The sequence below is a fragment of the Pollicipes pollicipes genome, unplaced genomic scaffold, assembly GCF_011947565.3.
Source record: "Pollicipes pollicipes isolate AB1234 unplaced genomic scaffold, Ppol_2.1 Scaffold_4740;HRSCAF=5597_pilon_pilon_pilon, whole genome shotgun sequence".
Taxonomy (NCBI): domain Eukaryota; kingdom Metazoa; phylum Arthropoda; class Thecostraca; order Pollicipedomorpha; family Pollicipedidae; genus Pollicipes; species Pollicipes pollicipes.
Genome location: NW_023596545.1, coordinates 13,673,145 through 13,698,294, shown reverse-complemented (window position 1 = coordinate 13,698,294; position 25,150 = coordinate 13,673,145). Strand labels below are relative to the sequence as shown.

General features: G+C 51.1%; 1 protein-coding gene across 1 annotated transcript; it reads left to right on the top strand.

Annotated features, from left to right (window-relative positions):
• Positions 1 to 3,714: 3,714 nt before the first annotated feature.
• On the top strand, positions 3,715 to 18,507 carry LOC119097948 (alpha-1A adrenergic receptor). The gene is made up of 4 exons (XM_037220887.1): positions 3,715 to 4,532; positions 4,593 to 4,699; positions 17,839 to 18,080; positions 18,409 to 18,507. The coding sequence occupies exons 1-4, from the start codon at positions 3,715 to 3,717 to the stop codon at positions 18,505 to 18,507; spliced, it is 1,266 nt and encodes a 421-aa protein (XP_037076782.1).
• Positions 18,508 to 25,150: the final 6,643 nt, after the last annotated feature.

The following is a 25,150-nucleotide window of genomic DNA, read 5'->3' as shown; positions in this document are numbered from 1 at the left end:
CAGGGTTTTCATGGCCCTCCTAACCTTCCTGAGCTACCCCCCGTCAGTGAAGTGAGTCCTCTCTGAAGAGATGCGCTGTGTACCCATGACAGTTTCCTTTGTGAAACTCCACCCTCTTGGCCTCATGATGGCCTCAGGCCGTTCACGATGCGTGCTCTTGTGGCGACAGCGAGCGGTTAAAGCCTGCGCTTAGCTCCGCAGTCCCCAAATACTTCAGACGTATAGACGACCAGGGAACGTTGTTTTACTGCATCACCATTAATTTGGCTTTTGTATTTATGTATTAATCATCGCTTTGTCAATTCTTGCTTCCCATCCGAATAACATACAGAAGGTTATCTCATGAGCAATACCTAGTTAAAACAAGTTTCCCAAGATACGCCCAAAGGGTTCTAAACTATAATTACCATCGGCGGAAAATTGGTTAAATACCAACCATCAGGTACGTCAACGCTAAGGTTCTCGGAATCTTTCATCACCGTCTACGCGTTTAAGTTAACATGAGCTTGAAAAGGGTGTGTACGCATTGTGTGGCGCCCACAACAGTACCATGGCAACACTCTCCGGCATCATTCGTTATCGCCGTGGTTATGGATGCCATGTTTACGACCAAGGAACGTTGGTTTACTGCATCACCATTAATTTTGTTTCTGTATTTATATAGTAATTATCGTTTTGTCAGTTCTTAATTCCCATCCTAGTGACAGATAATGAACGTCAAATAAATGTTGATGCATCGCATTGCGAATTACTACGACGCCTTAATACAACGCCTCATTGATTTGTTTGCGTGCCATTCCCTGTCCTTTGTTTGTCTCCTTCTGTCTCTCTCTGTCTCTCTCCCTCTCTCTCTCTCTCTCTCTCTCTCCTCTCTCTCTCCTCTCTCTCTCTCTCTCTCTCTCTCTCTCTCCTCTCTCTCTCTCCTCTCTCTCCTCTCTCTCTCTCCTCTCCTCTCTCTCCTCTCTCTCACTCCTCTCTCTCTCCTTCTCTCTCTCCTCTCTCTCTCTCTCTCTCTTTCTCTCTCTCTACGTTTTGCATGCAAACACAAGTGCAAATGCCTGGACCAATACGAGATCAGTGTCGTGGCCCCCCCCCCCTCCCTCCACCACCGAAAGCCTTCAAATTATGCCCTGATTTGACGCAAGTACACGGTGAAATGCATGACATCCAACGAAGCATTTTAAATGTAGGCTACTACAACAGTGCCATCGACCATCAGAAAGTAGCTTACACGTTCACACGTACATGATACAAATTCAATGGAGAGAAGGATATATATATATATTATATATATATATATATATATAGCATAAATATTGCATCCATATATATATATATATATATATATATATATATATATACATGATACACTTTACGAACTCGAACGGTGTAAGCAATACTCGTTAATAATGGTTATTCGAACATAGCCTTGATGAAGAGATTTAGTCCATCATGAATCGACGAAACCAGAAACCACTCGACAAGAATCCGGCCCATTAACTTTTTTACTGAAGTCAAATGCCCCGTCATACCAGGTGGATGAAAACGTTTTGCGAAAGATTATCTGAACAAACACCACACCGACTGAGGAAAACACTGAAATAAGACTTACCATGTATTACAAGAGCAGAATAACTAAAAGGCGTATAATGTAAAGCAACTTGACAGCGGACCAAAACCACCTAAAGTGCACCAGTATGGTGCATAGATTTAAATGCCCGTACGGAGACTGTCGGCTCCGCAACTCGACCTGTATTGGAATGACCACAACATGCCAATCACGACGCGTAACTCCGCACCTACAGGAGGGGGCACAAGACCGGCAAATGCGCAAAACCCATAACCAAAAACAATTACCTTCTGACCTGACTGAAAGCAAACTGATCCTAAAATCATGTCCGAACAAACGACACGTACAATTTCTTGAAGCCATCGTCATCAGAGAATAAATATAATAGTCCGTATATAAGTATTATATAAGAAATAAATATAATTACATAATAAATGAATATTATTTAATGAATATACATAACATAATATTAATATTATACATGTTAGTATATTTATTTTCATATTAGCATATATATATTAATATTATGTTAGTATTATATCATAAAAGTATAATAGCCCGACCGTCTAACATTGCTTTGAGAATGGAGAACGAATGTCCTAGGAACGTTAGCTAGCTTACACTTATATAATCATAGGTGAGGGGATTTATGACTTACCAAAACAACGGACAGTTGAACTCGGGCAATCAAACAAACGCACAAGAAACTAATTAAATGTACATCTGCCCTTGCGTTTAGCGAAGCCTGCATTAATGAAAGCACACTGGCTTAGTACACGAATGTGATATTTATGTATATGTGTGCTTTTTCATTTGTGTGTGGGTACGTATATTTTTGTGTTTGCGCTCAAGTGCACGGATGTTAAATTGATTTAAATGAGTACATATACGTATGGGTATATGTATTTTATCCCTTTGCACTCCCTTCACTAACCTTACTCTTCCCCTTTTCTTTCACTGGACTCCACGCCTCATTCTAGCCATAAACCTTGCTGGAGGAAAAGTTTTGCCGCTCAGGCTCCCTTCGCGGGCGAACTGTAAACCCATGAACTATCACCCAGACTCTTTCAACCCAGCGCCTACTACATATCGCCATCTCATCCTCACTGTACATCTTGTCATCGCGCGTTCCACTCAGCTCATCTCCGTCAGTTCATGATCCCATATTTAATTGATTATCTATCATTGTGGTAGATCCCATGTATATATGCATCAAGTACCCTCTGAGCACTGCGATACCCAAAGACTTCTAGGAGTTTATTTAAAGTGAATTTTCGACATTCCACGTAAATGTAATGCAATAGAGTCAGAAGATGAAATAAACAACGGGGATGAAGGCAGCGTGCCATACGACAATGGCTATTCATCACCTTCTCAAAAGTCAATATTGTCCTATAAAGGTCGTATTTCTCGCGATTACTGACACCCGCACGTCTGCAGGCAGCAAGCTTCATTCGCTAGATGCGCGAAACGTGAACGACCTACACCCAAACTCAGTCCGGGCATGTGGCATCTGCAGCTGCTCGACGGCCGCTGCCCGAGTGGGACGAGCGGACACAGAGCGACGAGAGCTACGGAGATGCCACGAGATCATCTCCGTAGCATCTCCGCAGCATTCTCGCAGCTTCTGGTAGCATCTCCGGCCAATTTCCGGTCTGTCTCACTTACGTCCTATCAGATCCAGATCCAAATCAGCCAGTTCCATATCCAGATCAGCCTGATTCCTAACAGACCAGCAGCGCACGCGCGGCCCGGTCACGTGGGCAGCATGCGAGTCTGGTATCTAACACGCGCTCTGGATCATGTAGGCTTCTGCCAGACTAGCATCAGACCTCCGATTTGCCTTGCCTTGGGTCCCCCTTCCAGACCGTCATCTAACAAACGGCTTCTCTCCCCCAGACCCCTACCAGACCGTCATCTGCGGCCGGTCTGCGCCACCTCAGCCCCCTGCCAGACCGTCATCTGCGGCCGGTCTGTGCCACCTCAGCCCCCTACCAGACCGTCATCTGCGGCCGGTGTGCGCCACCTCAGGTCCCTGTCAGACCGTCACTTGCGGCCAGTCTGCGCCGTCTCAGGCCGTCGACGGCCGCCGCTCGTTACCGGCTGTTATCGGAGTGACGACGGACGCGAGGCACCGGTGAAAAATGAGCACTGCGTTAGCCGGTGAGCCGCCGCCGCCGCCGCCGCCGCCGCCGCTGGTCGCCGACGGTCTGAACGGCTCGCTGGCCGAGGTCGCGGCGGCGGAGGCGTCCGCACCGCAACTGTGCGCGGCAGTGGCCAAGAGCCTGCTGCTGGGTCTGGTGGTGGCGCTGACCATCTGCGGCAACACGCTGGTGCTGCTGGCGCTTGTGCGCACGCGCACGCTGCGCGGCAGCACTGCCTACCTGATCGGCAGCCTGGCCGTGGCCGACCTGCTGCTGGGCGTGGCCGTGCTGCCGTTCTCGGCCGTGCTCGAGGTGTCGGGCCGCTGGTACTTCGGCGCGGCGTTCTGCAGCGTCTGGGCGGCTGCCGACGTGCTCTGCTGCACGGCCAGCATCCTCTCCCTCTGCGTCATCTCGGTGGATCGCTACATCGGCGTGACGCGGCCGCTGGGTCACGCCGCCATCATGAGCGGCAGCCGCACCATGGCCATCAACGTGCTGGTCTGGCTGCTGTCGCTGGCCATCAGCATCGGCCCGCTGATTGGCTGGAAAGGTCCGCCGGCCGCCGGCGACGGCCGCTGCAGCGTCAACACACAGGTCGGCTACGTGCTCTTCTCGGTGATCGGCTCCTTCTACTTCCCGATGCTGGTCATCCTGGCCGTGTACTGGCGCATCTACCGGGCCGTGGTGCGCGAGACGCGCTGCTGGGAGAGCGGGGTCAAGGTCACCGACTCGCAGGTGGCGCTGCGGGTGCACAGGGGCGGCGCACGCGGCGCTGACCCCGCCGGCGAGAGGTCACGCCGCCCGTCCGGCGACAGCACGTGCAGCACCATGGATGAGGAGCGCTTCCCGGATGTGGTGCGCGCCCGTGACTCCAGCAGCAAGCTCAGCAAGTTCCGTCGCCAGACCAAAGCGGCCAAGACGCTTGGCATCGTGGTGGGCGTGTTCCTGCTCTGCTGGTTCCCCTTCTTCTTCGTACTACCGCTCAGTAAGTACAGCGGAGATGCGTTATTACAAAAGTTTGCCACATAAGTCATTACTGGTTTGAAACTATTTGATCCATTACCGCAACAACATGTTTGCCGTCCTTCCCTATGCGGTCGCGTATTTTGCGGCTTGAGCTACGGTGCTCGGTTTCTTGTCTACTTCACCAGCGATTGTGCCACGTTTATGCGTGCGGAGTGGCGTGCCAGGCCGCTGTTATTGGAGTTGAACCATGCACTCGATAGGTAATGCCATTTAGCACCGAACTTGCCAAGCTGATTTCCGGAAGATGATGGGGCTCTTGGACGTGAGCGAACTCGGCACATGACACCTTTCAGTTGTATGAGAACGCTCTCCTGAGCTACACTGTCCCTGGGCGTACCGCAGCCCGAAATCCTGTGTTGGTGGCATGGTACCCGACGTTGGCTTAAGATATTTTACGGTGATGTAATATATCTCCATTTTATAACTTAAAGGACAAAACTTGCCGTATTTTGTGAGCATTAAGTGCGCTGCGTGGGAGGTTTCCATTATTTTCGCCGCTACGTATGGACGTTTGTCGGAATCACGTAATCTGGTGGTGCACTGTTTTTGTTTTTGTTGTTTTTTAAACGTGTGACGGAAGCGAACGAATTTTCGTCGGGTATCATTCACCTTTCCAACATTAACTGAAGCCAGTTATCTGTGCTGCTTTCCTGTGCCTGTTACCTGTGCCGGCAAGTTTCCTGTGCCTGCTTTCAAAAATGGCGCATTAAATTGTTTTGTGCATGTCCACGCCGTACCTTATGTACAGCCTGACATAAATCACCGTCGTTCACCTCTTATTGTCATGGTGCGCGCACGAGAGCAGTTTTGGAAAACTTTCACCATGCCTTCTTCTTAGAAATGCATTTTTGAGATACTCAGCCTCTTCACTGAAATATATCGCCACATTAAGATGATATGCGGTAAGAACCTCAAGGTCACAGTCATTGCAATCTGGAAAAAGTGACCTCTTTTTCGAGATTGGCTCTTCTCCAGTAGCTAGTACTGAAGAGCGGCACAATCCAAGAACGGCCAGTCCCAAAGTGTACGGTCACCATCCCGGGACTAGTATCATTCATATGCCCAATGTTGTTACCTTGCATAATGTTAAATCCAGCCTCAACAAGATGCAAACGATATGCTATGTTTGTGGCAGAATATGTCATCGCTCACGTAACTCAGTCAGTGTATCCAAATTCCAGATCATACAACACAGCTAAATGAAAGAAGTGAACGCAAAAACACACAAAAACACAAAAAGCCGGATGTGTGCAGATTTGAAGGTGCAATGCAAGCGCCACGTGTCAAAAATTTGCACATGTATATCGTTTTGGGACATTACCATGAAGCTTTTGCTCTCTCGTCGCGTCCTTCGGACGTCAGGCCGCGCTGCGTGAGCGCTTTATCTTGGAAGACAACCCACATCCCACCCTGTGCACAAATTTGCTTCGGCCGTGCTGCGGGCCGCGTCACGTTTGGATAGTGTGCTGCCTCGCCGTCATCACCGGCCGCAGCCGACTTCTTATGCCATCACTGTACTCTTCGGAGGTGTACTGCTGTCGTGTTTCGACTACCCTCCGGCACCTGTGACTGCCATGGTCATACAGGCCGTTGCCCACCACATCCGCTGCACCGTGGCAGACGGAGACGAAGACGGCGGACGTCGCTGACGCGAGGCGTTTGTGGCGCACTCGTCCGGTGGTGGCTGGGACCAGCCGCCAGCGGGGCTGAGCCGGGGCAGTCCGCCTGAGAACTGGCCCAGATGGCCAGCGTCGGCGCCACAAACGAACGACCCGCCCAGCTGGCAAGTCAAGTGAAGCGAAATGCTATTTGGGCGGCAGCCTCCAGTCCGAGGATGGTGGGAAATGGCGTGGGAGGCTGCCGGGCGCCATGCCTTGGAAGAGCGCCGACGAATATGTTCTGAACCCGTTTAGATATCATCGTGCAGAAATGATGCGTGTAGCACGTTACGAAATCAGCTAATATTACTGTGTTGGACTAAATATGCGTTATTCACCCATTTCTTTCAATGCCGGCAATGCACACCGCAGTCAGAGACTCTGCAAAGGGTAAATATTGATGAGCAACGTGCTATCGATTGATCACAGAGATGCGATGCCGAAAAAGCACTCCGTCCGTAATACATAGACATGATGAAACAGGCTTGCGTATAACTCTTGGTACACTTTCAAGTAGGAAAGGTCGCTCTAGACAACTAAATTTCTCTGTTTGGTAAATATGCTCCCCGATACATCATTGTTTAATTACGCCATCGTACCTTGCACAGCATTGATGGGAGCTAACTGACGGCTGTTGTATCTGGAAATCGTGCTCACGAACGCCAAATGTGAACGGCTCGACTATTATTTATTTCTCGGCCTTGATTGCGGCTTGGGTTATGGAATGGCAGAACTTGAGTGACGTCATTAGGGCGTCATAAACGTGAAGTTGGCCTTGCAATACTCTGCACGAAAAGGTCTCCCCATTGTCGTCTGCGTATAGTTAGAGGGGTTAGAGAGGGGAACTAGAGGGGTTTAGTCCTTAAGAAGGGCAGGGCTGTGAACTGCGCCGAAAGGTCTTCAAGATGGCTATTTCAGTTCAAAACCTCATAGAAATGTTCAAGACCCTTCAACAACTTATGTGATGCGAACATGTACTGCGGTAACACCAGTGAGAAACAGCTCTCCAGAGAGCCACCGTGGCTGTTTGGGGGTCCCCGTAGGAGCAGCTGAGACAGCTGCCGTTGCTGCTCCGCGGTCTCCCGTAACGCTACGCTCCCAGCCGTACCCAGAGGGCGCGGCGTGTCGACACGACAGTCGGCGCCTGTCCTGGACGTCCCTCCGCGCCCGTCACTCGCGCCTGCCGGTGCCATTGTGGCCGTGGCCGCCGCCGCCTGCAGCATTCACGAGCGCCTGTTACTGGCCAGGTGCCGCGGTGCTCGACGGCATCGACACCTGCCGACCCCGGCGGCTTGTCCCACATTACTCAGCGGCTGAACCCGTCCGCCCCCACGGCCCCCCCCCCCCCCCCCAGCAGCGGACCCACTGGGGTTAGCGTGACTGTTGCGCTTAATGTGGGGATGCAGGAGAATAGGCTCTTACGCGCTAATTATTGACTCGGTGAGGCTCCATCATGGGTTTCATCTGGTCCACCAGCCTGAGTTTGGATGCATTTCACACGCCGCCCGTTTGCCTGAGGCACTGGAGCGCATGTAGCGCTGAAGGGCGTGTACCGTTGCTTGCGAGTGGCGTTGGTAGACTTGCGGCATTGGTAGATGTGTGACATTGGTGGACGTGTGACGTAGGTGCACGTGTGGCGTTGGTGGTCGTGTGACGTTGGTGGTCGTGTGGCGTTGGTGGTCGTGTCACGTTGGCGCACGTGTGACGTTGGTGCACGTGTGGCGTTGGTCGTGTGACGTTGGTGCACGTGTGACATTGGCGGTCGTGTGACGTTGGTGCACGTGTGAAGTTGGTGCACGTGTGGCGTTGGTGGTCGTGTGATGTTGGTGCACTGTGGCGTTGGTAGTCGTGTGACGTTGGTGGTCGTGTGGCGTTGGTGGTCGTGTGACGTTGGCGCACGTGTAGCGTTGGTGCACGTGTGACGCTGGTGAACGTGTCACGCTGGTGGACGTGTGGCGTTGCTGACCGCACGCCTCACTTGCGGTGCTCCGGCATTAACGCACGCGGTCGCCGGGCGGTCCAATCAGCATCCGCCAGTCGGGCTCGGTGCGCACTGAGGAGCACGAGGAGGGGCGCCGTTCCCGGGCACTCTGCAGACCGCGGACCGCCGCTCCTGGGCACTCCCCTGGTCGCCGAAGGTCCCTTCCAGGCACTCCGTGGGCCGCGAGCCGCCGGTGTCCGGCCAAGGGACCGACATGGGACGGCTGTGGTGCACACCAAACACAGCTGCAGAGGCCGATCGCGTCGACATGGGGAGAAGGGGAGGGGGAGGGGTGTGGATGATCGGACGATCGATGCTCCTCGTGATTTGTCCGTGCATTTTTGGAAAGACGCCCGTCAGTGTAGGTAAGCGGACTTGCTGTATTTGAGTGCTCGGCTCAGCGTTCAATCGGCTTACGCAATCAGATGTCGTTTATTGCTGACCGTTATCATTTCGTGTGGCACTCACGTGCTTGGACGATGCTTCTCTAAGTGGATGCGGTTTAATGCGAGATCAATTGTTGCGCTTACTCACATTTAATTGCCACAGATAATGGATGACTGTTGCCTTCAGCAATGGACGAAGCTGGTTGTTATTCTAAAAGTGTGTTGAAATTACGAAGCAACAGCTCCAGAAGGAATGGTGTGTTCCAGCTGTAAGCAATATTGATCGCGACAAAGTTTGTATGAACATTTTATGAGATCACGTGATGGTCAATCAATGAAAAGAGCCCCATCGTTTGTTATATAGGTTGCGCTCAAAACTAAGCTTGCAAACAAAGTCCGAACGCGTCGGCGTGGGATGGCGACCACTTTCATCAATGGATTATATCTTTCCTTGAAGTTGAAGTGGCGAAGGACCACTGATACAGCATTCGCCACCCAACCTTCAAATAACTTGTTTGAGAATGACTGGAAGTTTTGAGTTCGGTCACGCTGGGCAATTTTAATCCAGGATATCGATAATATCACAGCGCTTAAACGTTCTTTTGATCGTGACCAAAGTGCTGCAAAAACCCAGATATTTTGCTTGGATATTGGTCGCACTCAACAACACTAGACACCTGAACAAGTTTCCATGACCCCATGCATAGTCTTCCGTCTGGACCAGAGCATCTCGTAGACGAGAACGGCGCCGGAAAAAGTGAAGCTGTGACGATGTGGAGCATTAGCAAGTGACGCTGACCGCTTCCTGACCGGCTGCTGGCGAACCGTCGGATCTAAAAGTTTTGGGACCCTTCAACAATGTGCCCGTCTGCACCATGCAGTTAGTTTACGTCTTCAGCTGCTCTGGCTGCACGGGTATGACGCTGATGAAAAAACTCCCTCGAGTTTGTGCCACGCAGGACCATGTATTTGCCGTTGTATGATACTGCTTGCTTGTTGTGTAATATTGCTTGCTAGCCATTGTGTAACGCTGCTTGCTTGCCATTGCGCAATGTTGCTTGCTTGTCTCTTTGCAATTTTGTTAGCTTTCCGTTGTGTAACATGTTTTGGCGATGCATGGTTATGTTTTTGACTGAGTGTGTGAACGACGGAATAGTTGGTAACGTGTCAATAGGGTCGCGTTGTTGTCATTTTTAATATTACACTCATACCTCTGTTGTACTTGCCCCGCAAAAAATAAGCCACTTGTTGGGATGACAAGTAAATTAAGTGATCAGCTGGCGACTATAACTTTTAGCTACATCAGAAGCATTCAGTTTTATGAGCAATTTGCAAAAATGTGCTCACCGGTAAAGAAACAAAAGTTATATCGTCAGAACGCTCATAATTTGAAGAGGACTGGAACGCAGAACAGGCATGTCAACTCTCGCGTCCCATCGTTATCCAATTATTTCACAAGCTAACCCACCGCGAGCTGTCATGCCCTTTGGCGATTGAAGTGTTGCATGTCTGTATGTTGGATATTGTGTGACCAGTTTCTGTTCGCAGTTCGGAGGCTACACGCCGTGGCATTTGCTTTGGCGTGCACTGTTTGAAACTGCGGTTGTTTGGTGCTGTCCTTGTCCTTTCAGCCGTGTTTGGTGTTGTCCCAGTCCTGCCGGTCGTGTTTGGTGCCATTGTTGAGCCACGAGCTGTTTTGAAGCCTGTCTCTGTCCCGCCACTCCCGTCCGCACGCCCTGTCGGGGTGGCGCCGCTCTCATCCGGACGCCCTGTCGGGGTGGTGCCACTGCCGTCCGGACACCCTGTCGGGGTGGCGTCGCTCTCGTTCGGATCCGTGTCGGATGGTGCCGCTTTCGTCCGAGCACCCTGTCCGGGTGGCGCCGCTCTCTGCGTCCCGTCCCGTCGGGGTGGCGCCGCTCTCGTCCGGGTGTCCTGTCGGGGTGGCGCCGCTCTCGTCCGGTTGCCCTGTCTGGGTGGCGCCGCTCTCTGCGTCCCGTCCCGTCGGGGTGGCGCCGCTCTCGTCCGGGTGTCCTGTCCGGGTGGCGCCGCTCTCGTCCGGTTGCCCTGTCCGGGTGGCGCCGCTCTCTGCGTCCCGTCCCGTCGGGGTGGCGCCGCTCTCGTCCGGGTGTCCTGTCGGGGTGGCACCGCTCTCGTCCGGTTGCCCTGTCCGGGTGGTGCCGCTCTCTGCGTCCCGTCCCGTCGGGGTGGCGCCGCTCTCGTCCGGGTGTCCTGTCGGGGTGGCGCCGCTCTCTGCGTCCCGTCCTGTCGCGACGACTGCGCCGCTTGGCGCCGGGACTTGACTTTGACGCATGGGGAGCGATGGGGAGCCAGTGCACCCGACTGAGACGAATGGATAGGCGAGGGAGAAAGTTGGAGGGGGTGGGAGGCAGATGACAGAAGAGAGGGGAAGAAGACGGGAAGGCCATTAAAGTATTAGCAGCGATTGTCCTCGTTTTGCTGTGCATTTGCTACTGTTCCTGTTGACAGTATGAGCGCAAACACCTCTGGGATTTGTGCTGCTCCCCCCTTGAAGCTTTTGGATAGAATGGACCATTTTTGTGCTGTATGGACCATATAAAACGCCACGCCAACACAAACAGACCCCATGAACACGTAAGTCATAGTTCTGTCTATGCCTAACGTCGACAATTTTTGGTGGAACATTTTTAGGACAAGCTAATGGACGTGGTGCCACTGCCCATTCTTCTGAAAGACAAAAAAGCAACACGGGAGCATGCTTGCAAGTGCGCTTAAATTAGTTGCGCTTAGAGCCCTGCCACACGACATGCGGCACATCTTCCTCTCTTTGAAAACAATCATCGTGTTTGAACGCAGCCGGATCAGCGCAAAACACACATCTTACAGATCGAGCAGACTATTTGGGAATTTGAAGATGCGGCCTGATTGCATATGCGGTGGAAGCGGGCGATTGCAGCTGGAGGTGGTGTTGCGGGCCATGTGGGAGGTCGCCGTTTGCCCGATCGGGTAGCATAACAGCGGCGCCGAGGCGCGGCGCTGCTGATTCGCTGAGGTACGCCGCTAAGTGGCGGGCTCGAGTGTCTGCATCTCAAGCTATTACTTTCGTCTATTAATCTCGTCCTCTGGCAGGTGGGTTCGCGCGAGCACGCCCAACTGCGGAGGTGGTGGCGCCGGAGCCATACCGGGGGCTATGCCGCGCCACACCGCGTTGTTTCCGCTCGGCCGGTTTTCGCCGTATTATGAGCCTGTTCCGGTCGCTCTTCAAACCCCTCGAAGCTCCTCCCAACTAATCTGATCGTTCCCGCGGCTCCTCCAGCCTCCTCCAAGCAACTCATAGCTCCCCCGCCAACCTCCTCCAGCCATCTCCTATGCGAAAGGTGTTTTTTAAATGAATTTAGAGGAGGCTATTATATAATAGAGAATGCCGTGGTTCATTCATGTGTTTTGGGAGCTCGTTTTTGTCGCATCACGGAGTCAAAATACTGCTATTTATATCGGTGCGGGTTGGTTGAGTTCAAAGTCATTTTGAAACATGTATAATTATTATTGTACGTATTTACGACTCTGAACATAATTTTTTAAAGCAATCAGAACGTCCACTGTTACTTTCCACAGTTCTGCCATCAGTGACGAAAAAACTAGGAGGTAATATTACATGCAGACAGCTGATACCTCCTCCGAAGTCGCTTCGGTGGTAGCAGGTTTAACGTAAATTATGTGCTCCTCCAGCTTATTTCACACTAATCAATCTTTGTGTGGAGGAGCGACGGGGACAGGCCCTATATCTGGCCTATTCCCGTCGTCCGTCGCCCGTCGCTCTGACCCTATATCTGGTCTGTTCCCGTCGGCCGTCGCCCGTCGCTCTGGCCCTATATCTGGCCTGTTCCCGTCGTCCGTCGCCCGTCGCTCTGGCCCTATATCTGGCCTGTTCCCGTCGTCCGTCGCCCGTCGCTCTGGCCCTATATCTGGCCTGTTCCCGTCGTCCGTCGCCCGTCGCTCTGGCCCTATATCTGGCCTGTTCCCGTCGTCCGTCGCCCGTCGCTCTGGTCCTTTATCTGGCCTGTTCCCGTCGCCCGTCGCTCGTCGCTCTGGCGCTACATCTGGCCTGTTCCCGTATCCCCGGAGATGAACTGAACTTCGGTGTGCGAACCCTAGTACGGAAATTGCAGCCCATCAGGAACTCTTTTTGGGTGTAGCCGGCTGCCTTCAAACAGGTCCATCTGGAGGCTTCCGGTGGCAACTTTGGGTCTGGCTGGAAATCGAGCGATTGAAAGAAGCGATGAGGAAGTTTTTTTCCAGGTTAAACTCGCACAATTCGACATCGATTGCCAGGCCCGGACGTTCTGTCGGACCTCTTGGTGTCATTGATTCAGCATGCGGAAACCGGTGGTATGTGTGTGTGAGAGACAGGAATATGGGTAATTATCGGCGAAATATTATTGAGCTGTTATATGATAATATCATATTTTATGTATCTTATCATATATCTTGTATAATAGATGATGTATTATATTATCCATTAGAAAAGTCCGTGGACACGGTGCTGTAGCTGTCGATTGATATATAACAGAACAAGCGATTTTTTAGAACTTTAATAAAGGAGCTCAAACAGTGCAGTTTATTTAGTTTGCCTGCGAGGGAGGATGGGGAGATTCTGCAGGGTAGAATCTGCCCAACCTCGCAGCTGTACCCTCAAAGATCTCGAGAACCCCACGTCTTGCCTGGCTTTGATGGCACAGACACCATTGGGTTTGTCTCGGTGAGTCCTCCAGTCTTAAGCCCTTAAAATTAAACAAATGTAAAGCAGTAGACCAAGAAAACAAAATTTTGAATTTGCTTCTTGAAAGGCTGTCGTGTTCATGTTTATGCACCAATTGCAATGGGACAAACGCCTTTTAGGTTAGATTGAAAGGGTTTTCGCATATCCAAACCTGAAAACCGAACTGAAAATCTTACGATCTCATGAAATAAGATCCGGTCTAATGATCTGGTGATGTTATCGCGCCATACAATCTGCTTATAGATGTGTCAGCTATCAGTTTCGCAAGTTAATATGTAGTATTCAATATCTTGCACAGAGACGAGTCCAGGTAAACAATATGAAGAGGCCACAATAAGCGCCACTTTTCTTCAACAACCCGCCGACTGGCTCTCTCCTCTTTCAGTAGCTGAGTGCTTACTTGCCAAAAAGTTATGACGCTTGTTCGGCATGATCGCGGATAAAATAGCTGTCGGCGGCATCGTTTTAATTTGACGTATTGACATGCACACACCATTTCGGCCAATAATTTTACGGCTCTCGCCTAGTTTTATTAGGCCTGAGGACTCGGCGGTGTTTGGCTCTTTACCAAATGCGCATCCCATCCCAAAGTCTCCCTAAATCGCCAGGACTCAAACGCAGTAAAAGTCTGGTTTGAACTCCATCAATTGAACCGAGACAGGTTGTGCCATTAAGCGCACAGGGCTAAAATGGGATACCTTTCAGTCCTTCTCAGGACTCAATAATTGCTGACGATGGTTAAAGAATTAATTAACTGGCCGAAACGTCGTGTACATACCAAGATTCCAGACGAGGACGGTAGTCCGTACATTCATCCCATCCGTTAAACAAATGCCTCGTCTATATCACTCCGGGTAACGTGATTTGTGTATACAATTGCAGAAGTGAATTTCCCATCTGTATGTTACCACTTAATGCGAGCATGCCACGCAAACTCGCTTTCATTTGGTTTCACGCAACGCAGGCGACCCGCCAAAAAGCAGAACCTGGGACCGTTTAATGTGAGATTTTCTATTTGTAAAAGTTCCACACGATATACGTTTTTGAACCCAATTTTCAGTAGGCGATGGTGGCACATACAAACCGACAAAAATTGCAACTAACGCACCAATTGGCTTAGTTAGCTATTAAATTTTAAGGGCGCGTCAGCTGCTTTGGCTGTTTGCTTAACAAATTGCCCGTTGCCTGTGGGCTTCCCGTTGTTAAGTATTTCATTGACCTTGCGCCTGGGGCAAGTTGAGCCGCCAACTTGTTTAATTGTCTTGGTTATAGACTTGAGGTTGCGTAAAGTCTGACAAGGTCAAATTCCAACCAGTGTGCGAGCTGACCTTCTCACGCAATTAGTATTAGCATAGATGCTTGTTCTAAATCAAAGGTCGCTGGTGTTCATTTCAGGTTAGTGATTTTCTTTGACCTTCAGAATATAAAGATGACCAACAATCTTCAAAATTGTTTTGATGTTTGAACTGAAATAAGCGTCAAGTCCTACTAAGACGTCTATGGACGTTCCTGTGATCAATAAACTCCAAATGAACGTGGCACACTATCCCATAACGCTTTCTTAAAAACGGTTTGGATTTAACCTTGGCCTAATCTTTTTGCCTGATCTATGGTTTATGAATTAGTCATGATCCTAATTAAAAGGTATAATTGTCTAAGGATCCATTTCAAAGGTGCGCGGCTTCGTCCAACACTCCGTTATTGCATCAGATTGAATGTTCGCAAGGAATTGCCCTTGCCGACAGACATGGCCCGACTTTGGCCTGTCGTTGCTCGAAGACCTTTCAACGTACATCGAATATGTATGCCAAAACATAAGCTATTCGACTGCCTACACTTCAAGTTTAGCGTAATACGCCGCACCATTCGAAAGTTATCTTGGAAAACTTTCGGAAAGGGGTTAAATTGATTCCACACGTCCCCCAGTCGAGCGCGTGCTAATTTACCTCGAAATGTTACGAAATTGTGCCGTACGACATTCCAATTGACTCTTCAAACCCTCACACAACAGATGACGTGCCGAAAGCGAGGCCTGAAACTGCCACCGTGTAATCAGTTTTGCCACCGTGTAATCAGTTTTTGCGAAATTGTTTGAGTATGACATATGAATCCCGTGAAAAGTCGCAAGACTGCATGGCGATGTGGCGAACAATTTAGGAGTGATAAGCAAAAAAAGAGAAGCGTTGCGGGATATGCAGAACCCGCGCCTCCCCCCCCCTCCCCCCCCCTACCAGCGGGAAAAGGCTTATTCATTCAGGACATGCCTATATTGGATGATTATTGACCAAAGAATAACATCGCTCAAATGCCTACGCCAGTAAGCAATTGAGATTTATACACACATATGCATACATATATATGCATGTATATATATATATATATATATATATATATATATATATATATATACAAAAGTAGCAAAAGTAATAAAAGTAAAGTAGTAAAAGTAATAAAAGGCTTCTATATCCAGGGCATGCCTATATTGGATGACTATTGACCAAGGAATAACATCGCTCAAATGCCGACGTCAGTAAGCAATTGATATACACCTGATACAAAATCATATCCGGTGCACGTTTGCATAAAACCACGCCATCGGTACTTAGGCGATGATCTTACGTTGTGACGTCAGCGTCACCGATGTCATAATTGTTCGGCCACGGCGTGTTTCGCGCCGACCGAGATCCGGCCGCTAGCCATGGCCGGCATTGGACGCCTCCTCGACTCCTGCTGAGAGGCATCGCCGGCGATCAGTGGAATAAGCTCGTTCGGAGGCCGCATTGCCGGGGAAACTCATCGCGGTGTGACTGAACTGGGACGGACTCGAGCCGTTTTGACAGGGACACCGCACTGGATGGTGAGAGACGCCGTCAGGTCCGCTGCATCGTCGGAATCGCAACGCCTTGGGATGACTCTGGGATTGTAAGGCTCCGTTGCCCACTGAGCGCCAAATAATGGAAGTGAGAAACGGAAATTGCAAACGCAATTACAACTGAATACGTATGTACAACAATATTTGTACACGCGTGTGCGTATGCACACGCACGGCAGTGTGTATATTCATGCTCGAGGGATGCACATGCCCGTAACAAGATATCAGTATGATGCAGATGGTGACATATACAACTTTTTCTAAAACACTTCCACCACCAAGGAAGTTCCACCGTCGCTGATCAGTAACGGGGTCGTTGGAAGCTCCGAGGAGTTACAGTTGGGATCAAATTTTACCTCTCTTTTAATACGCACTTGGGTAAGAGTCAGTTTGACCCCACAACGGAGATTTTCCAGCATATTTTCCAACTTAAATAACCTAACAAACTTTTCAGCTCACTGCTCACTGAACAGCCAATATTTTGGTATGAAAAATAGATGCTGAAAGGTCGTTGACCTAGAGCAGGTCAAATATAGGTCATGGCTGTCAGCGAATGCAACTTCTTGGGAATCGTTTAACATGATGCAGCAACGAAGTGTTAGACGAAGTCATACACCTTCGAGGCGTTTTTTATAGACAATTAGATTATTATAATTACGATTACGACAAATTCCACTTACCTTGAGTCAGGTATAAAGGTCAGGTCGAAGTCCAAACCTAACTACCTTCTTACTAGGCAACTAGCTTTGACGGGTACTTTTGGACGATCGTTTTGAAGTCCAGATCACGAGAACGTCACAAGATTGCTCATTTTTACTTAATGAAGATCAGGAGAGGTACGTGATCTAAACTGACCTCAACTAACCTTTAAGTTAGAGGTGTAGCCGAGTAAGTTAGCATTTGGCGCTGATTACATATTCATATATGAAAACAATGCCCCCGGTTTCTGTTCATTTTCACTATCTAAAGGAAAGGTCCCCTTACCAATATGAACACGGTGTTTGGTGTTTTTGAGATCTCAGGGCGAGTCAAAATGACCCCCGACCGAAGCGCGCCACATTCAACCGGTGAACCCGGCGCGTGTTACTGCAACACCATGCAGCTATTAGGGATTGAGGAGCAGGCTCCGCGGGCTCCTCCCGCACCGCTCCTAGCGTCCATTTTCCGCAGCATTCCCTCCTGATTAAGCTTGAAGCTCCTTTTGACCCTCACGTGAAGTTCGGCAACGTCACGTTGTCTCCTGCCTCACTACGCGTTCTTCCGTATCTTCCGCCGTATGGTTATGACTAGGTCTGTATATCCCAAGCCTGCTGAGCCACTCACCGCTGCCTTCCTACCTACCTTCCTGCCTACCTTCCTACCACCGCTGCCTTCCTTCCTTCCTACCCCCATGTTCTCGACAATGTGTGTCGTCCGTATCTAAGCCCTCTGGCCTGTTTCAGGTGCGCTGTGCTCCATGTGCTACATCCCGGAGCCTCTGTTCGCCTTCTTCTTCTGGTTGGGATACTGCAACAGCTGCCTAAACCCCTTCATCTACGTCTGCACCTCGCGCGAGTTCAAGCGCGCCTTCACCCAGATCCTGTGCGGCGGCGCGCGCCGTCGCCGGCCACCGCCCCTGCCCTGCCCGACGATTGCCTTTCACGAGGCGGGCCGGACGCTGAACGGCGCGCAGGGGCGCAGCCAGGCCAGCGAGACGGTCGGCACGGCGGGCCGGCCGGCCTGCGGCTGGACCGGCGCTCGCCTGTAGACCGGCCACGGCGCGGCACGGCGGACAGCGTCACGGCCCGCCCTCGAGCGGCCGTCACCAGCCGGTGGGACTGCTGCGAGCTCGCGCGCTGCTGCGAGTCGCGTCCTGCGGCTCGACTGAACTCCTCGCAAGGCGGGCGATTTCAGGCGCTAGGGCGTACTATCCCGAGGGCGGTGACAGTCTGGGACGGCGGCCCGAGGGAAGAATGGTTCCCTCTGCCGGCCAGCACGCGACGAGCGTCACTGCGCCGCCCGCGGCCGCGCAGGGCAGGCCCCAGTCCCAACCAAAGGCGGCGGACCGTGGCTCCGAGAGCGGAGATGACGGCCAGCGGAAGACGCGGCCGTCAGTGACGGACCATCAGTGACGTTATCAGTCACGGGCCGTCAGTGACGTCATCATCCGTGACGGACCACGGCTGGACGGTCCGTGGGTGGCACCGATGGCACTCTGCGGCGACGGGCGAGGCGAGACAGCGGGGTGTGCCGAGACGGTCGAGGCGAGACGGCGGGGTGTGCGAGACCGAGCTCGACTGCCCCCCGTGTGCACATTCCCAGTGGAGCAGGCTCTCTGCAGATTCCAGAAGGCCCGCGACAAGGCGCCGGTGGGCCATCGACGTTTTGTTTCTTCAAGTGGTGCTTGAGCGATGTCCGGACCTCGGTTCGTGTCGTCGGTGTTTGTTTCCAAAGTGTCCCACGAAACCATTAACGTTGACAATAGCCACTACTTAGACCACCCACAACTCAAAACGAGAAGCTCCTTATCCGGTTCTAAGCAAGGCGCGGGTATTGACATATGAACTGCTGCTCACTGCAGCTTGCTGTGCTCACACGAGTTTGTCTGCTTCACGCATTGTCTGGGCTGAGAGTAGCCACGTGCTCTGAGAGAACGAACTGGTCCTAGTCGCTGCACTTCCTAGTGACAGCTTGCTTACATGTGATGCCTGGTAGCTGTAGTGATGTGAGAATAAACGCTGCACCCAGCGGCCTCGCAGCCTCGGCAGCGTCAGGGTGTGTCGGAGCCCGAGAGTTGCCTCTGCGACGACGACAGCCGGTGACAATGCGAGCTTAGTGGGACGCCCCGTCCGCATGCACGTGTTCGCTGTCAAGGGACGTTACCAGCGCTGTCACGTCAGCACAGGACGGGGATGTGACTACAGAGGACAGAGGGCCAGAGGACTGGTGGGGAGCTGAGGACAGCCGAGGCACCACGTGAGCTGGCAAGGCGGAAGACGGCCCGGGTGTCATACCGACATCTGCAGATGTCATGGAGGCTGCATTAGGCTGCGGAGAACGCTGGTAAGACTTGCGCGCTCGCCCGAGCCGTCCATGCTGTCTGTACTCGGGATCACGTGTTGTTTTTAGTATTCCAATGCATTTGCAAGCGAACGGCATACGCGAAAGGCTTTGCAAGTAGCTTTTCGAAATGGATGGTATCGAAGCATCTTGAAAGGCATAACGGGGCAAGATCAGAAACTTCGTTTTTTCATGGCCCATGGTAATTCGGCAGTGGTGGCGCGACGCGCCGATTCCGCTGAAAACCTCTTACGGCAGCTGTGTTGAGCGTCAAATAACAACGATGATGTTTCCAGATAGCTAGACAGTTGTTTTTGGACGACCCGCTCGGATGCTTTCATAATAGCAGGCAGAACAGATAAAAAAGCGTTTCATTCGGGGTTTTTGGACGCTTTCCGCTTGTGGGTTGGTGTGACAAGCGCGTGTTTCCACGCTTTGGGAGCCATGCCGGTGACCAGGGTGGAGCCGACATTGCTCATTAACACGTACCCGGATGGCCGGCTAGATACCCTTCGCTCGGGTGGGGGTCAATTTGACCCCCCTGAGATCTCGGAAACTAAGAAAGCTAAAGACACCAAATTTGCAGGGTGCTTTGACCTGTACGTGAACTCGCTTAGGTAAAAGTTTAAGCTTCCTAGATCATGACCATCAGGCCACATAAGATTAAACAATGTCAAATTCCAGGCTGGTCTCCAAAGTGCCCCCAGAACCTAGGCAACTGTTTCTAAGCAAAAGATCACAAGCACATTCGAGGTCAATGACCTTATTTGACCTTTGAAGGTCATGGCAACTAAAATCACACAATACTGCTCTGAGTTTTGCATTTGAATAAGGGAGAAAGATTACGCTAGGCAGTATGTTCCTACAACAAAATTTCGACCCGGGTCATCTCAGGTCAATGACCTGTTCTGGCATCTAAGAAGTCCATGGAAGATGTATTATGCGATTTCTGCCGTCAATAAACTCGAAATGAGCATCAGAAACTATCCCATTCAGCAAGCCCTAGAGTAATAAATCAGGTTGGTTTTGGCCTTTGTCTAACCTTCATACCGGACCTTAGGTCAGCGTAATTTGCTCATTCAATATTTTTGGTGCCTAAGAAAGCATCTTAGAGATGTGTGGCTTTGTCAAACACTTCGTTGTTGTATCAGATTGAACGATTCCCTAGAAATTGGCTTCGCTTAAATCATGGTCTGACTTTGACCTGCCATAGGTCAACGACCTCTCAAGGTGCATCCAAATTTGTATGTCTAACGATCCGCTATTCAATTGTCTACAGCTGTGCAAAATTTGGTGAGGCTACGCCGCGCCGTTCGGAAACCATTCTGGAAAAACTTTAAGGGGGTCAATTTGACCCCCACCCGATGACGTGTTAACATAGAACTCAGCTCTCCCCCCCCCCCCCCCAAATGGAGCATGCGTATGCCAATTCCATTGGAGCCAATGGAGGTGGATGGTCTCACTAACCGGAGAACTGCACGCAACATGACCATATCAATCGGTTACACCTCAAACGTGCTCGACATCACATGTGTGGTGTGGTGTGGTGTGACCTACTGCGACATTATAGTCGTTAAGGGTATCAGGCGTGATTATGAGCACTTTACACTGCTGCTGCTTACGGCCTGTCCCGGACCGGAGCATTCGCCACAGGCTGCTGCGATGGCCCGGGCTATCTCCCGCTCGTCCGGCGGCTGCCAGTCGCTGCGGAGAGCCGCGCAGCACAGCCGGTTCACGTGCTCGTGCTCGGGCCAGTCGATGGCCACCAGGGCCGCGCGGCGCCGTTTCAGCAGCCGCGGGATTTCTGTGGTCGCAGCCTGGGTAGTGAACTGCCTGGCACACATGCTTGGAAACGAAGCTACCGTTTTTAACCGCTGCAATATTATTTGCTTGAATGCGTGCCACCCCATTTCAGGGGACATCAACATATAACACCTGCGTCGAATCAGTCCGCCACAGCTGGCGGTTAAATGCGTCGGCATCAACTTTGCCAATCCAGTAACATAGCGTACAAAACAGAATAGACGCCCGCTGGTTATCGAGACGCGCGACACAGTGCGTGAGATCGCAAGGGCTGCCACGATAACACCGCGGCCTTCAGACCCTGCGCAGGACGTCAGGACTATTGTTGCTGATGACATGCACCAGAGAGATCGCTCGGCGATAGCTGGGATGAACATTGGTGGTTTCGTAGATGTCGCATGCGTCGTTTTATATGTGTCGTATGTTCTGTTGTAATGTTGGTGAATGTTGAGAGCAGCATTTGCTCTTTGGTGCTACGCCGCGCTCTCAACGGAGCTGTTGAGACTCCCAGTTAACAACAAAGAAGCTCCAGGATCATTGGGCAGCATGAACTTCATTTGATAGTATAACCCGTCGACATCAGCAGTCAGCTGGTAGACGTTGACGTAAGCCGTGCGATGCGCACTCACTGCTAGTACTGACTGACGCGTGTTGATGCGCACTAATGGTCACACCATCTCAAGTTTGAGCTAACGACGCCGGCAGTCGGCGTCGGCAGTAACTACCTTGTGAGGTCGTTGACTTATGACAGGCCAAAGTCAGGCCACGACTGTCAACGAGAGACATTCCTCGGGAATCGTTCAATGTCATGCAACGGTAGAGTGATAGATAAAGCCATACATGCCTGAGATAGTTTCTTGGACAACAAAGCAATTGAATTAGGAATGACAAACAGTTCCATTGACCTAAGGCCAAGTACGAAGGTCAAAGCGAGGTTTAAACTAGCCTGCTTTTTATTTCAGTGTTCGCCTTGTGGTACTTTCTGGCACTCATCTCGAATAAATGAATGACAGGGACCGCAACAAGCATGCTTCATTATCTTTTTAAAGGTCAGAGAAGGCAACTGGTCTAGAATGACCTAAGTCAAAATTTTGCTTAAGGAACATTTAAGTACTATTTGGAACCATTTTAGATCATTGACCTTTTCTGACCTTTAAAAAGATCATGAAGCATGTTTGTTGCGGTCCCTGTCATTCATTAATTCGAAATGAATGCCAGAAACTACACCAAAAACCAAGCACTCGAGTAAAACAACAGGTTAGTTTTAACCTCCTTATGACCTTTTTGGCTGACCCTAGGTCAATGGAGCTGCTTGCCATTTTAAATTCAATTGGTTTGTTACCCAAGAAACTATCTCGGATATGTATAGCTTCGTCTAACACGTCACTGTTGCATCACATTGAACACTCCCTACCAATGCCGTTCGCTGACAGTCATGTCCTGACCTTGGCCTGCCATAGGTCAACGACCTTACAAGGTATATCTGATTTTTTTGCGCCAGAAAATCTGCTCCCCGGTTCTCTTCAGCTTTGCAAAGTTAAGCGCGCGCCTACGCCGCGCCATTCGGAAATCATTCCAGAAAGACCTTCGGGGTTCGGTATGACGCCCACCTGAACGCAGTTCGTATACACCAAGAACGTGAGAAAAGCGCGCAGAGACAAGCCATATCCTCGGCGTCAGAGCAGTGCAATCTCGATATGAGCACTGTACATCCCTGGGGCCACAACGGCCGGCGGCAGGTGACCCCAGAACAAGGTCATGTTGTATGGAAAGGCCCTGCACGATCTGAACAGCCAGAGAGCCGCCCCAACGAGCCCGTCACCGTCGGGCGGGGCCTCCCGGGCCAGCAAAGTGCAATCGTTACATCTTAACAACTCAAACTTCATATCACTTCTCTCCCCTCCGTCGTGCGCGAAGAGGTTCGAAGTTGCCTTCGACCTACCCCGTTTTGGGAGAGGGACATCCAGTCAGTCAATTAATTTTATTCCATCCTGTTTTGTTTATATTTATATCAGATCCATCATTCCTGATTTAACACCGCTTAACTCGTTACCGGAGTCCATGATGTTTCTTCTCATCTTGTATTCAGGTCTCTGTCTGGGGCGTGCGCAAAAGCCAAGTTGCAATTTCAGCCGAGTACAAAAGGTGACTTCGCGGTCTGGGTCAGCTCGTGGGCGCGAGCCGGGATCACATTTGATCGATTTTGAAGTCGCTAGGCTAGAGCGGCATGAGTGGCCTTGTCGCACGCAGTAACCACATTGGCGCCTCCGGGCCATGAGGGACCCCTGCACCCCGCTGGAGGTCCGGTCGCTACACACCCCTCACACCACTGTTGGCGCGTCATGAGTTCATGGTTAGCCACCGCTTCGGGGCTGCTCGCTGTCCAGCTCAGACAGCTGGAAGACTGATTGAAAGACTGTAAGATTGGCGCACAGGGCGTTGTCGTGCCGTACAGTCTCGTCCTGGAACCGTCTGCGGCTGGCCATTGGGAATTCCTGAAGCCATATTGTTTTGATGTCGAGACTACCGATATAACACAGAGGATGGTGTTTAACAATTGCATCCTCGTGCCAATATTGCGACATGAAGCCTATCGACTCAATTCAACCATTAATTCATGAGCATCAACCAATTCGTAATGAATACATGCTACGTATGATCATGCTGGTGGCAGCTACAGTCCTGCCGCGGCAAGTAGCGATCGCACGATGTGATTTAAAAACTTGTTAACAGATGGCAGCAGAATCGGCTCTGCGACTGGTCGCTCGTCACTTCCGTCCGTCTGCTACCGCGTTCAGTAAACACTAATAACGCGTTTGGTTTACAACCGCGCCGCACCGCTACCACCAGGGCGCAGACAGATGGCACAAGGGGCAGGGACACAGGCAACATAGGGGTACGTACCTTCCCCGCGCCTAGGTCCTTTTGGCACCTTGGGTACAACGATCAGAGGGCCGATCGGTGGTTCCGAAGAGCTGATCGGAGGACGTACTAAGGGACTCTGGAAATGACCTTGGGTGGTCCATTTCTCAAGTAAGGGAACAAGACCGGAGCCCGGGATTGCCAATGGAGGCCTCTCGCATTGTTCGGCCTCTGAAATCATAAGGGGCCTCTATGTCGGTTAGGAATACTCAATGCTAACAAGCAGCATGTGTCGGCAATGGGCCCCGAGTCGGCCAGGGGCTCATTTGCTGACCAGGGACGGGACTCCGACCCAGATAGCCCCTTGCGCTGGTCGATGCCTATGACAACGAAAGGAGGTACAAAGAATGACAATGTAGTGTTCCACAATGAAGCAACAGAAAGACCCTGTCAGTCAGGGGCCCAGTATGAAACGGCCCTTCGCTGCGTTTCAGCCAAGGAACCACAAATGGGTGACACTTTCAGAGAAAACTCCTCGAACAAGATGGATTGTCAATTTTTGGAATGACACATCTATGACCGTTCAAGGACATGTCTAAAGGAAATGAGCTGGGTATATTGTTGCTTTATGTTTTTTCCTCGCCAAAGCAGTAACTTCGTGATGGAGCTTCAACCCCAGCCTCTTGGGCAGTGCGCATGACTTTGGCAGTGAAGCAATTGCCTGAATACGTACGGGTAGCTGATTTTAAGGTTATGTTGTGGCAGGTATGCAGGAGCATTGGGATAAAGTGAGACGATTAAGTGGCTATAATCTGGTGGTCGCACTGCCTAGGTTTATACCTGTGTCGTCGCGTAGCGGGGGCAATATGCGTGATGTGTGCCGGGCCGGGGTGTAACCGTTTGTACGGTAGCTTGAAACACGGAGCTGGTTACTGCGTTTTGTGTCGAGCGTCCCAACCAGGGTCACGCCTGAGTTTTCAGGCAGCGTTCCGAAATGTGCTCCCGCCAATGTTCATGATGCGGGCAGCCCATTGGTGTCCGTCCGCTGAC

Bases quoted from the DNA above. Each gene is read 5' to 3' on its own strand.
- LOC119097948 (XM_037220887.1), top strand. From the start codon at position 3,715: ATGAGCACTGCGTTAGCCGGTGAGCCGCCGCCGCCGCCGCCGCCGCCG. The intron at 4,533-4,592 runs GTGCAGCACCAT...TGACTCCAGCAG, and splicing joins CGCCCGTCCGGCGACAGCAC to CAAGCTCAGCAAGTTCCGTC. The intron at 18,081-18,408 runs GCCAGCGAGACG...GCGGCCGCGCAG, and splicing joins GCGCGCAGGGGCGCAGCCAG to GGCAGGCCCCAGTCCCAACC.